At 32.3% G+C, this 15,019-nt stretch overlaps 1 protein-coding gene across 18 annotated transcripts in view; it reads right to left on the reverse strand.

Moving 5' to 3' along the window:
- Nucleotides 1-15,019, reverse strand: part of RIMS2 (regulating synaptic membrane exocytosis 2) — a 470,156-nt gene that overhangs the window by 162,518 nt on the left and 292,619 nt on the right. For 10 of the 18 annotated variants that reach the window (XM_037133387.2, XM_053661101.1, XM_053661114.1 and 7 more), the window contains 3 exons: nucleotides 11,057-11,236; nucleotides 10,047-10,156; nucleotides 9,226-9,258 (listed from right to left, as the gene is read on the reverse strand). In XM_037133387.2, coding sequence (XP_036989282.2) covers nucleotides 9,226-9,258; nucleotides 10,047-10,156; nucleotides 11,057-11,236 — 323 coding nt within the window. Of the gene's footprint in view, nucleotides 1-9,225; nucleotides 9,259-10,046; nucleotides 10,157-11,056; nucleotides 11,237-15,019 lie in introns of those variants that run through there. The other 8 variants (XM_053661100.1, XM_037133385.2, XM_053661106.1 and 5 more) reach the window with 4 other exon arrangements.

The raw sequence follows: 15,019 nt of genomic DNA on the forward strand, positions 1-15,019 counted from the left end.
ACAAAGCTTGGATGTATTCTACCACGCCAAAAGCTACTCAACTCCTCCAATGCCCATAGAAGCAGGAATCCATTACAAAGACTGTCATAATTACTTTATTACTTTTGGTTCCTTGGTAATCTGTCCCCCCCATGCACCTCCCTCCTTCCTTCCTTCCTTCCTTCCTTCCTTCCTTCCTTCCTTCCTTCCTTCCTTCCTTCCTTCCTTCCTGCCTTCCTGCCTTCCTTCCTTCCTTCTTTCCTTCCTTCCTCTCTTCATTTATTTCTTATTTATAAGGTTATCTATATTTGAAATAATGTAGGCAACCGTATATTGAGGCTTAAAGAAACAAAATGTTTTTCTTTTAGTCTCATTATGTATCTTTAGGGACAAGACTTTTTAATAGGCACTATGGTTTCAGTCTATAATCCCAACAAATTAGGAGGCTGTATCTGTTAAATTTCTAAAATTAACAAAATCAACAATAAACACATAAATAATACATTAGAAACAAACTATCTGAGACTTCAGACATTATCAGCCACATATCCCAAAACACTTAGTTATGTGTTAAAATCATTATGGAAGAGAAAACTGAGGTCCACAAAAATTAAAGCCTTGAGGGGTCAATAAACTTGGGAGTAGAACTGAGTTTATTACCCAAATACTGACTTCCAATGCACTTCTCATTGAAAAGTCCTAATGATTTAAACCAGCAATTTTCAACCTTTTTCATCTCCTGGCAAAAATAAACTACTTACTAAAATTCTGTGGCAAATCAAATAATATACTTTTTACTAGTCTGACAAAAAAATTGGTATGATTTTGATTCATTCACACCAAATGGCTATTGTTGTACTGGCTGTTGGTATTATTTTATTTGATAATCTAAGAAAAAAGAGGCCAGTGCCCAAGATTAAATAGTCAGGTATTGCATGGATTAAAAACTCTTGCAGCACACCAGTTAAAAATCACTGATTAAACAGTTTTGTGACTTAAAGTACTCTAAGTATTTTCATATTGATTTTTTATACATGTATTGAAACATGTACAATTGTATAGGCACATTATGCAGTATCTTATATTGCCATCCAATTCAACTTATTTCCCCAAGGTATTGTTTCTTATGTAAGCTCCTTGATCAAGGGTATTAATTTCTTAAAAACTACTAAACAATATGTATTGAATAACTGGTTCAGAGTGATAATTATAATCAAGTTTAATTTGACTTTAAATCTAAAGCTTTCAGATTGCATGTTAAAAATACAAAATTATAGCAAGACATCACTAAGAAATAATAGCAATGATAATAACACTTGTTAGTGCTTGTTATGTGACAAGCACTGTTCTAAGCAATTGAAATGTAACAGGTTATTTCATTTTTATTATTTTTTACAATTTTATGTATTTATTTTTAGAGAGAGGGGAAGGTAAGGAGAAAGAGGGAGAGAAACATCAATGTGTGGTTGCCTCTCACATGCCCCACACTGGGGACCTGGCCTGCAACACAGTCCTGTGCCCTGGGAATCGAACTGGTGACCCTTTGGTTCACAGGCCAGCATTCAGTCCACTGAGCCACACCAGCCAGGGCACAAATGTAACAAATTATTTTAAAAAGGAAATACATCTACACAGCAAGTACTGTTATATATTTATAGTAAACTTGGGGCTAGTGCAAGGCAGAGTCTGTCATTTTCATCCTCCCAAGGTACCTGGTGTTCTACATTGGTTAGTGTCCCCTCCTGGAATCTAGCTTTCTCCGCTCCTGGGCACTAACTTGCCTCCCATGAAAAGGTGTATGTGATTAATAGCTCAGGTCAGTTCCCTCAGGAATATTTAAACTTCAGTGTTCTGGAAAGCCTAAAGCTTTGTGGTATTAAAATAATTAGGCCACTAGAGAATAATAGAATATAAAGTACTATAAAAAGTAGTGGGAGAAATGTTTTGAGCTAAAAACTACCCAAATCCCACTTGAAATGTACCTGCTCTTTATAAAATTAACTCTGAATATAGATCACAATGTTAACACACTTTATGTAATTGACATGTTATAGAATAATTTTATCAGCTATGTTTTATTTGCTATCATATTATTATTGGTTTTTTTCCTTGGGAGCTCCCCCAAAACGGGAGTGTATCTTATTCATCACTGCATCTTCAATCCCAACCTAGTACAACACATTGAAAAGAGCAGATGATGATTAAATTGAACTAAACCATTAGCTAATACCTAAAATAAAATAAATGGCTGAAACCCACACAAGGGGAATGCAATTTATCTGAAGAGGCATGAACATAAAGCCTAGAGATTGGGAGTCAAGACTAGAGATCTGCTACTGTGTGGATTAGAGGAAGTTAATTATCCTCTAGAATTCTGCTCTTTATCAACAAAGGAAAGCATTTTTTTATTAAAAGATTTATAAGGCTTCTTCCAAATCTAAAAGTCTTATTCTAAATCAGCAGCTAAGCCACAGAACACCAATGGATATGTTGATAAACCACAGGCAGACAGATGACTCAGGGCCAAATGGCTCAACACAGTAAACTGGCAGGTGTGAACTGAGGAGAGAGACAGAAAGCTTCCTTCACGTATTCTGTTCCCCTGACCTCCCCGCTCAACTCCAGATCTCCATTTCTTTTCTACCTTTTACAGCCAGACTTTCAAAGTTGTCTATAATCACTGTCTCCATTTTTCTCTTCTTTTAAATCAGCCTTTTACTTCCTGTAACTCCTCCAAAAGTGCTACTGCAGGTTAACATGATAACTTCCTACTTACTAAATCCAGTGGTCATTTCACACTCCTGCTAATTCTCTCCTACTTCAAGCGCTTTCTTTATCTGTATTCAAAGTCCCTATACATGGTTTCCCTCCTATCTCTCTCCGTTTCCATTTTAAATCAGAAGGGAGGATGGTAGTAAACCCACCATTCAATCCAGTGGTTGGGCATTTCTAACACATGGTTTCAGCTGGGACTCAGGTATCTTTTTGTTTTTTCTCTGAATATACAGTAGATGTAGGAACATGGTAACATCCTTTAAATCTCGAATCTTACTCATGACTTCACTGTGAGATTCAAAATAAACAGTAAATTTATCTTTTCCAAAAGAAAACAGCAAGAGGATATATTAGATACCTTAGTATTGAGGTAGACCTCAATCACAGGTAGATTATGAAAAGGTTACACTAAATAAAAACAAAAGCATATATAAAATATAAAAAGTTCTCATCTTTCAAATTTTTATTCATTACCTCCCTTCTAGTCCAACTATGACAAATACAGGGTTTGTCTACATAACAACAAAATGTTTCCAGGGGAGAGAATTTTGATATAAATCATAAAAAATAAATCAATAATGAGTGTGTGTGACTGAGGTACCAATAATCATTGTCAATAGAGCCCTTAACCCTTACTTGCAAAATCAAAGGAAACAACAAGACAGCAGAAAAGTCTAGAGGTGAAAGACTTAATCGTATTCAGGGCCAGCAAGACGCCAGAAAACCAAAAACAAACGAACGAACAAACAAACAAACAAAAAACCTGCTGAGAGTACTTCATTACTTAAAATTGTTAACTTACTGACCATTTGAAGCATATAATAGATTGATATATGTACATGCACTTAAATATAAAATGGTATTAAACGTTAAAACTTGTTGAATCCTAATAATTGACTGAACAAATTTAGAGAATATATTTACTATTTCAGATCACTGACATGTATTTAAGAACATATGAACATATCCTTTCATAAGTACTAAGCAAAAATGATCATGGTCAACAAATAGATAATAATGACAATTATGTAAATACACATTGAAAGCTCATTACATTTTTTTTGTTTTATAGAGAATATTCATATTTTACAATGATTTAATTTTATTTATTTTGTTATATTAGTTTTGCCTTTATAACATCCCAGCATGTTTTAAGAATCTTATACCTGGAGGAGTGTTAACAAATAATTAACACTCTACAATTATAAGAATTATAAAATTATTTTAGTACTAACTGGATCTTATATATAACATTGTAAATATTATTTATAAAAGATTAAAACAGGGAACAAAAAATATATTCAAGACTGAAGGACATTTCAACTACAACACTAAAGCACAAAACTATTCATTTCTTGATTTGGCCCGAGAACAAGAGCAAACTATTACAGAGAAATTTAGAATGTTGATTTTTTTTTTGATGTAACAACTTTAAATGCTGACATTCTAAATCAATGTGTGTGACTATATTTCATTACTAATCACTACAAAACAATAAAGTCCTAATTTTTTGACAAAACTTGGGTGTGATGGGTTACAGAATTAAATCATCAATAGTTATAAGAAAAATAATTCTAAGTATTAAAACAAATCATCTTTTTTACTCACCTACATGATATACTAATTCATGTATATAGAAGTATGAAAAATCTACAAATATTATAAAATTGTTTAATATTGTTGAACTCATAAAGTTCATTTCCTTATCTACTTTAAAATTCTGCTTTAAGATGTTTTTAGTTTAATTTTAAAACAATTTCTGAATTTAAAAATTATGTTGTATTTTTGTAAATGCATGATAACATGACTATTACTGTTTTCCTCAGAACCTGATGCCTTAACATGACCAACAAAGCAAAATTTTAATGCCACCAATTTCAATAGAATAGGATTTTACCAGACTAATAGTAAGTATTTTAAAGACAAATTTCATATTCAGAAATATACTGTAAAAAAATAAGGCATATTAAATATTAAATAACTTAAATTGGGACTAATACTTGTATTTTTGCACATTTAATTTAAGAAAGCATATTCATGCACAACACAAAAGTCAATATTGAGTGTTTAGTATATGAAAAGGCACTATTAACTTCATATCACACTTGCCTTTTTTCCCATTATTAGGTGGGCTTGGTGTCTCTCCCTCATTGTCTTTATAACATTGAAAACAGACAATAGTGGTTAAGTATTAATACCATTAACAACCCAAATAAAAATCAAGCACACCACCAAAGCTGACATCACACAGTAGGGAAACAAATCCATGCATTAAACATGACATCTCACACTAATGAACACAAGAGTAAAGTATATCCTTCCTACCCTATAAGAAAAAGTAACACCAATAAAAACAAAATGAAGAATAATGAGTCATTTTATAAAGTTAGGAAAATTATAGTTATATTTTCATGCTAATTAGAGAATTGATATAATTCAGTAACTTAATTTTGAGAATAAGGTATAGGCGACAAACTGGTTCAACAAATGGGCTTCTTTATCTTAATGAAGTTAAAAAAAAGTGTTAACTATTGCTGAAGTTCCCAAACTAACAATATCCTAAAAAATGACTATATGGTAGAAGCTAATTCATAAACAGTATGAAACCTTTCACTATTAGCATGAACTAGTATAAAATATTTAGGAATGAGCAACATGAAAATAGTACCTGCACAGCTAAAATAAAGTTCATGCTTATAGTATTCGTAAGATTGTTATTCCTATAGCACTTCAGGAAAATTAAAGAGGTGTGTCATTCTAGTAAGAAATTCGTAACAGAGATAGTTACACATTTCTATAAACACGCATCTAAACTTGCCTTTGTTTTCACTATCACAAGTATTCTGATGACTTTTCTCATCTGTACAACATTAAAAATGGTTACTGTTAATTAGCAACCACAGCTTAAGAGGCCTCTTATGCTACATACACCATTAAAAAATGCATCCACGAAAACACAACTCATGCACAACCTACACAACGGCATTGCTTTCACACAATGTTAAAGGGCAGGATAAAAGGAACATGAAATATAATTTATTATTCATGAATAAGAAATGATGAGTTAAAAATGATAAAATTATATCTAAAGTTATTCTTCATTGTTCAACAAAATTTATTTTTTTTAAATGACAGCTTAGATAAGTTTAGGATTTAAATCTAAGCTTCAAATGAAATAGTAAAAGTTGGATAAAAAAAGCCTGTCAGTATATTTATTGACTGTATAATATTTTAAGTTTTAAAATCCTTTTGGGAACATCCTGACAGAGAAAGTGGAAAAATTATGATATGTAAATAAAATAGGGACTTAAAACACCAAAATGAAATTGTCACCAAAACCATTCAGAAAAAGAACTTTTCCATTTAGGAAAATTATGATGGTCAACAAATACTAAAGCAATATTGAGTTGGGATGAAGAAAAGGACCCCATAGTTCATTGTTTCTATTTTAAGAATAAAAATTTGTGGATAGAATGATGATAAGAGTGTTCAGAATTAAAATTTGGAATTTATACTCTGCTTTATATTTACTTGTAATTTGCCCCTACAAAATCAAAATTCCTGAAAGAGGAGCTGGGACTTAAAGGTACCTTTACTCAGTGTAACACATGGTAAAACACAGCATTTTAGTAGGTGCTCAATTAATATTTTTGAATAAAAAAGTGAACTAAATGTAAAGCTGGGGAAAAGATAAGTATAAATCATGGTTAGAGGCATTATCTATCATTTTAGTTTGATTAAACATTAGAAAAATGTTCAAATGGGTAAATTAAATATTCATTCATTAGCTAGATAGCTTATAAATATCTCTCCATTAAAAATTAGGTAATTTATTTTAAAATTAGTCTTGAAAAATAATGTTCTTTTTTACACACTTATAAATTTTAAATCGGTACACTTATAAATATAGAATTTAAAAGTGAAAAGACATACTTCTAAAACATTCCATTATTTAGTTCAGACACACAGACAGACCTGCCTTGACCTCTTCACCCTCCTTTTCTACCCCCTGCTCTTCCACATGCTCAGTTTCTTCATTAACTTCTGTATTTGCACAAGTAAAAGTAAAAAAAAAAAAGACGAGAGATGTATATTTATTACTCTTTTTTATTACTCTTAAGTGAAACAAAACAAAGCATTGCAAACTATTTATGATATATTAGTGATTAGGAAAAGACTAACAGAACTTTTAACAAGTTCCTGAAATGTTTTGGAATCAAAAAGTATAACAATAAATGATCATATTGTTGTCTTTTGTAATGACTTTGATTTATAAAAGAGAAACTGTGGCCCCTAAAATATTTTCAATATGTGAAAACTGTATAAAGTATACAAAAAACTTTGTGTATGAACTTGATACATTTTTATAAAACTAAAATTATAAAATGCCACTACATCAAAGTTAGGGGAAATTAAAAAAAAATAATAATGCCTTATAGTTGTTTAGTACATTATGCTTTCATTGTATTGCTCCTATTTTCTCTGGTTTTCAGACAAAGAGGGATGACTAACGTTTTACCACCATCAAGATCAATATATATTAAGCTTTAAATTAGTTTAACTAACAGACTAAAATATAATCAAAACAAAGAGGTATTAAATTAGGACTTGCTCAGTTTTTAGCCATTGAATAGGATTAAAAAATAAATATGTCATTACTTTTCCAAAATAATACAATTAAATGGCAAATTCTGATAATTTTATTTAGAGACAATTTAAACATATGTTGATTTAGACTATCAATTAATAGTCTATTTTGGGTTAGGTACCTTTCATTTCAGTTATAAGTTCAAGACTTCTCAAGAAATATTATATATCTCCTTTAAAGCTAAAGAAAATTACATAACCATGTATCTACTGATCTTCATATCAACCTTTATAAAAACACTGTTAAAATCATTTACAATTTTAAGCAAAACAAACGAAAACCAAAAAATCCCTTTACTTTCACACTGGAGAGGACAGGAGAGGTTTCGGCCCTCCTGTCTAATTTGTAAAACTGGGAAAGTCACAACTGGGGACGTTAGAGGAAAACTGGCCTCCACAGACTCTACAGGGCAGAAGACAAATAGTAAACAGAATGTTTGCCGAGAGCCCATTCAAAACTTCTCAATCCTGATTTTCAGTATCAATACTGGTTCAGTTTTCTGGTATATTTATTATTACAAAGCATGTACATACTCATATTTCAATAGACAATTGCTATAAAACATATTAAAATTGAATTCACAAAAATTGCTATATAAACTATGTTTCTGACTTCATATGCCATTAAATAACATCAAAATTCTACCTTGGAATAAAAAGGATTGCATACATACTGCAGAACTTTCCTTCTGTAAAGTACTTTTAAAATTATATACCCCATTTTAATGCAAATAATTGAGATGTATAGAAATGCTAAAATCTTTTTATCAGGCCACATAACAGACCATGAGTCACTATAGCATTAAGTTGTTTAAAATCAAGGCACATAGCAAACACAAATAACCACAAAATAGACGTTGATAAATCATTCAACTACGACTAACAAGAACAAAACTTGTTCCAAGTTATATAAGGCAAAAACAGTATTTCTGTCCAAACGCAATGCAGTTGAGAATTTTTTACAAATAGGTTATAGAATATGAATTTGAATATATTTTAGGATGACAAGATTATTTTAGTGGTGCTTTATACACTACCTGGAGTACCTTTTCGGTTTTTAAATAAATTTTTCATGCATTCATTCAACAAATATTTATTGTGGGCCTATAAGGTGCCAAGCATTCTTCTATGTGCTAGAGATTACTTAACAAATAAAGCAGTTAATTCTTTAAAGTTACAGAGTTGATTTCTGAGTTGTATAATTAGCAGAGAAATTTTTATAGTTCTGTGTCACGAGTCAGTGTTTTCTCTGAGTCACAATGCACTGTGACAATAAATCTGCACGCGTATCACTTTGATATGCTGTGAGCAATCTTGCTACAACGTGAAAAATTATGGAGGAAATACAAACCACAATCACTATCTAATTCAACAACTTCCTTTTCTAGAAAGCCAAATCTAATAATTAAAAGATCATCATAAATACAAAATGAAATATATGATGATAACTGTAACTAGACTAGGTGCACACCCTCAACAACATAAACACAGACTGCAATTGATATCTTTGATTAAAGTATTGCAGAAAACAGAATTCTGCTTAAAAGGCAAATTAAATTTTTTAAAAAGAGAAAATTTTATCTAACCATCTAAAAGAAATTAAACCCTGTGCATTCTTACTTGACTGAATCAAAGAAATTTAACTTTTTGGCATAATTTCCAAGTAAAAGTTGAATAGTTTACTAGAAACCATGAGACAAAATTATTTGTACTGTATATCAAACTATTCAACAGAAGAATATCAATTACAGTGGGTTTATTTTTGCTTACAAAGCCCCCCAAAAAGGCTGTCAGCACAAAACAAACCCTCCTTAATGTACAGACCTTCATAAGGTTCTATCTCCTTGACTTCATTGTCTAGGAAAAACAAAATAAAAACAAAACAAAAAAGGGAACCAAAGCACAGGGGTTAAAAACAACAGAAATTTCCAAAGGCACAGAACGTATCAACTATTAAAGAAAAGTTAAATGGTGATTTAATTTGGGGGGCAGGGCACAGCACATCCAATTACTATATAAAGGGACCATTTCAAAAATAACAATAAAAATTACTATATTCTATCATCCCATGCTTTAAAAGTCCTTTTAACTAACCAAGACTTTATAGATGTTTGGGGAGTATGTTCATCTGTGTGTAAGCAAATAATGCTTCTTATGCAAATATTTGAAAGTATTAAAATGATCAGTACAACATGCATCTTTCTTTGCATATTCATGATTACCTTTCTCTGGCACTCCAGTTTTGAGAAGGGTCACCACTGTTGTGCATCAGCTAACCAGTCCTTTGCAGTGTGTGAAAATTGATTTGGCTCGTTACTAATAAACTTTTTATAACTATCAACAATTACATAAACTTACTTGTAGCAAAATAATATCATCCAACTGCTTATTAAATAAGAGCATTAAGTTTACTTTTTAAAATATATCAAGTCAAAATTTGTAAAATGCACAAGATCAATCATGTTAGGTTCTTTTACCTGCAAATATTACAACTTTTAAATGCAAAATATATAATAATTACTGGCAAACGCAGCTCAGGCATTCAATTAATGAAAGAAGAAATCTAAGAAAGGTAGTAAAGAAATCTTGATTCACCTTATTTTCCATGTGTATTCCTACATGACGTAATTAGAAATAAAACTTACTTCTCTCCAGTGTCCCCTTTGGTGGAAGTTGTGGAAGTTGCCGGCCCCTACGTCCTGCCACTGGAGTGCTTGATGGGCTTGTCTGGACAGACCCAGTACGAGGATGAGACCTACAAGATGCACCATTAATATTCACTTTCAATAGAATGAGCTAAATACTTTAAATACATTTGGTTTATATGATAGCTGTATAAATGCAATTTTAAAAGAAGTTTAGCTGCTGATTAAAAGGTTAGGAAAGTAGACACACTATGGATATTTGGATGATTATCTAAATAGCCAGAGACGTTTAAACTTTTGTGTAATATGCGTACATACACAGATACATGCACAGAAATCCTACAGTAAAATCCATGGAATTATTAATGTAAAGCAATATTCTATCCATACAAAAGCAAGAGGAGAATTCTGCAGCTCAAAAAAAAAAGGTAATGCTTTATATTGTTCTCTCCCAGATTTCAAACTCTTAACTCTAAAATCTCTCCCTTGATCCAAAGAGATTTTTACTCAGGCTTATAACAGATATCCCTTTATAAGAAAACAGCTGATGAAACTACAAATAAAACCCCAAACAATTCAAAATTTAGCTAAAGAAGACAATGGTCAACATATGATATTAGTATTGATAAAAGAAACGAAAAATCTAGTTTATTTGCCATTATGATGATTATTCCAACAGTGATGTCTAATGAACACAAACAATTTCTCATTCTGTAGGAGAAGAACATGATAGTTATGAGGTGCATCATGTGGGGATTTACCCAGAACTCCTGATAAATGAGAAATCACAAAACAAATGCAGTCAGGACAGTTGTTAAACATTTTACAATGGTAGCCACACACTATTATATCCGCTGAATATAAATAGTGTGCTTACACTGAAAAGGTTAGTATCAACTGTTACTAGTGATCAGCCAAGGATGATAGAGGAGACCATTTAGTTGTTGGGAAAATAAAATGGTGTGTCGGTGGGGCACAGGGGAGGTTAGTCTGAGTGATTTATCTTTCACCTCGATAAGGCAGGTGAAGGAGGGGCAGATCTTCCAGTCATTAATGAAGGCATCGACCTCATGAGGTTTGTGTCAGGACGCTCAGTGGATCTGGAGCGGGTGGTGGTCCGCTCTAGGAGAGGCCGCTGTTCTGTTGATCTGGATCTGTGATATGGCTGTCTATCTGCTGCTTCACAATCCCTGAAACGTTAGTCAAAAAGCAGCTCAGTTGATCTTCTGTGCCCTTCTGCTACTTGGTTATGATGCATTAAACTGATTTTGAAAAAAGTAATTGCTTAAAGTCACTGAGGATGTAAGAAAAATCCTCTTCCCCAACATATTCTGAGAAAATGCTCACTAAACTTTAAGATTTTCTAAGGAACCAAAATCTGTCTTTCATATCAATTCTCAGTGAAGATAATAGAAGTTGTTCAGTTATAATTAACAACAAACCAAACTGCCTGCTTTCCAAAGTGAATTGCCTTTGGCACATGTGAAATATGTAAAGTATTCTATTTTAAAAGAGTTCAATGAGTTTTTCAAACTATTTCAAAGGAGTGGAAAAAAACATACAAGCACTATTATTCTCAAGTCCCTAAGGCTGTTTACTGAATAAGATATAAAAAGTCTTTCAACACAATCATAGCATACTGACACATTGAAACAGAAGACTCAAAATATTATAAGAAAACAGAGCTACTTTGTAGTCTGTAGCCATATTTAAACATGGTCCACAGGAAAAACCACTGCATGGAAAACTGGTCAGTCAGCCAGTCCATGCCTTCTCTCAGTGCACTTTGGCAGTGATGTCAACCAATACTCTTCAGAAAGGGTATTAATTGATTGAAATAATAATGGTTCTGAAACAATGTGATCTCTTTGACCACAAATAAACCAATATCAAATCCCAGTCCTTGTTGAAAGAAGTATACTGAAATTTAAGTAATCTATCATTATTGGGTTTTTTTTATCCATGGAGTTTAGCCTAATGCCTTTATACCTGACATGTGGCCCATAAACATTCTGTAATATGAGCCCCATTATCAGTGAGATGACCCTAATAATACTAGCTTTGACTCTAGAACTCCAAAGTATTGCATAATCCAACTTCTCCTTCAAATCAAGCTATCACCTCTCCACCTAGTTGTAACTGCAGAAATAGAAATGCTTATGTACTATAGATAGATGGTAAAGCAAGACTAATGCATCAAAGATGTCCACTTTACCCATACATTCTCTCAATCTTATTTTTGATAATAAAAATGTGAACAATTAAAAAAATAAGAAAAAAAAAAGACAATTTCCCATATGTAATTAATTATATGGCATATAATTTCAAACCAGAAGATTAGATATTAGAAGTGAATTTATTCTATGATGCATCCTATCATTATCTTATACTTTAAATTCACAAGGTAATATATGTCAAATAATTATTTAATATTTTAAAGTCCATATACCATAGTGTGATTGATTACCTAAGATAATTTCAGTGTTTTTATATGTGTATTCAGAATACACCAAAAAATTGAGCTGAAATGTAGATACATATACAATACTGAATTACTCATCAAAGAAAGGAGAAAAGGCAACTGGATTGTTTAAAAATTCATAATTCTGCCCTGGCTGATGTGGCTCAGTGAATTGAGCACAGGACTGTGGACTGCAAGGTCACCAGTTCCATTCCTGGTCAGGGCACATGCCTGGGTTGCCAGCCAGGCCCCGGGTTGGGGGTGTGTAAGGCAACTGATCTGTACTTCCCTCACGTTTCTCTTTCTTCCTCCTTTCTCCTCTCTCTAAAATAAATAAATAAATAAACAAACAAACAAATAAATAAGTCTTTTTAAAAACCCTCATAATTCTATTTTTATTCTAAAAAAACTATTTTAGAGAAAACACTTCTCTTTAGAAATATGTTCAATAATTTGTTAAATGTTCTCAGTGTACATATCTTTAAATGTCTTCATTGCAAGAGATAACCATAATCAAAGGGATATACATATCTTACAATCCTTAAAATCCATTTCTGGAGAGTTTCAATATTTATATTATTTTCAGGGTTCCTATTATCTTAAGTTAATAATTGACTTATATCTCATTATAGCACATGTAGTAACAAAACTTTGTGGAATATCTCTGAGTACACAAACAGAAATTTAGGCTCTTTCGTTTACACAAAATTTGATTTATTCTGATCCCATCAAGCAATTTTCCCAAGTGGAAAGTGAAATATTAGGATATACACTTTCACTTCCTTGACACTATTTTTAATAACTGAAATATATAATTGTGAGCAAAATCTACAGAATCACTGAATTGTGTTACTATGTTCTATGTCCTTTAAAAGGTACTGTTATTTATAAAGCAAATGGGTCATGTCTTAGGAAATATCCTTTGGAAGTATATCTTTCAATGAAAAAGTTGTCCAAAGACTACAGTCAGTTTTAAATTTTACTTATATTGTCTCTCCATTTCATAAATTACATGACTTCCACAGTGTGAAATGAAAAAAATCCGTTATTAAGTAAAACATGAAAAGAACCACAGAAGGTGGCAGAAATTTCCTGAAGTGCTCCACCATAGTTAAGAGGAATGGAGAGCTACTATATTTTACATTTTGATTACACAGTGAGAAGGTCAGGATAGTTCCTGCTCCCACAAGGGCGTAAGCATTTGCTGACATAACTGAAAGCAGCAGACAAAGCCTAAGTCTCGTATACAGTGCCCAGTCTCATAAATGATTTTTAAGGGATTGAGATATAAAACTTGACAACCTGCACCTAACCTCTTAGTGCATTTTTAATTTTAATTTTAAGCTAATATAAACAATTCTGAGTAATAGCAGCTGAGATATAGGAAATACTAGATTACCATTTATAATGCCTAAAATACTTTAGCGCCTACCTGGGATTCTTAACTTGGGGTCTATAATTTAATGGAAGCAATTTCTTTTGCCACCCTACTTATTCACTTTATTTTATGCATTTTAAAATAGCATTCAAAAAGATAGTCATATGTTTTAGAAGACTGCTAAAGGGGAAACCATTTAAAAGTTTAGGAAGCACTCAACTATATATTTAAATCCTTCTTAGGTAAATAATTAGGTTGTCTTTCAAAAAGTACATTAATATATGTCATGATTCTATCTTTTTAATAAAGAGTTTATATTTTCTAATATATGTTTAAAATAAAGGTCACTTTTTAAATTTTATTTTATTGTTGTTCAATTACAGTTGTCTGCATTTAGCCCCCACCACTCCCCCGACCCCAGTCAGACCCACCTCCCTCCCTTGCTTCCACCCCCCACCCTTGGTTTTGTCCATGTGTCCTTTGTAGTTGTTCCTGAAAACAGAAATGGTTCACTTTTTATATGTGCCATTTACCTGGACAGATTACTGCTCTGCCAGATTTAGTGGCCACGATTCCAGATTACAAGCATTTGGAGAGGATATGGCTGACTAGCCCTTCTGCAAATAAAGCTAATTCATATTGACTGATAGTAACTATAATAAGAACCAGTATTTGTTATACTAGCTTTAAAAGCATATGATAGCATATGATTTTGAGATGAGGATTTCTAAAGAAAAAATAATTTTAAAATCTTCTAGTGAAGCTGGTCCCTTTGAGTCACTTTTCCTCTTGGTACAGCCATTTTTGAAAAATTTAAAAAATTTCCAAGTGCACTGGCTGGTGTGGCTCAGTGGACTGAGTGCTGGCCTGTAAACCAAGGGGTTGCTGGTTCGATTCCCAGTCAGGGCACACGCTTGGGTTGTGGGCCAGGTCCCCAGCTAGCGGCGTGCACACAGGAGGCAACTGTACATTGATGTTTCTCTTCCTCTTTCTCCCTCCCTTCCCTTTTCTCTAAAAATAAATAAATAAATGTTTAAAAATATTTTTCCAAGTATATGGCACAGCTTCCTACCTATTTCTTCATTTTTGCTACCTATTTACCTTTTCTAAATCAAAGTGCGGGCAGTTATGCAG

The sequence above is a fragment of the Artibeus jamaicensis genome, unplaced genomic scaffold (assembly GCF_021234435.1).
Source record: "Artibeus jamaicensis isolate MK-2021 breed Jamaican fruit bat unplaced genomic scaffold, CSHL_Jam_final scaffold_916, whole genome shotgun sequence".
In the NCBI taxonomy this organism is placed as follows: Eukaryota; Metazoa; Chordata; class Mammalia; order Chiroptera; family Phyllostomidae; genus Artibeus; species Artibeus jamaicensis.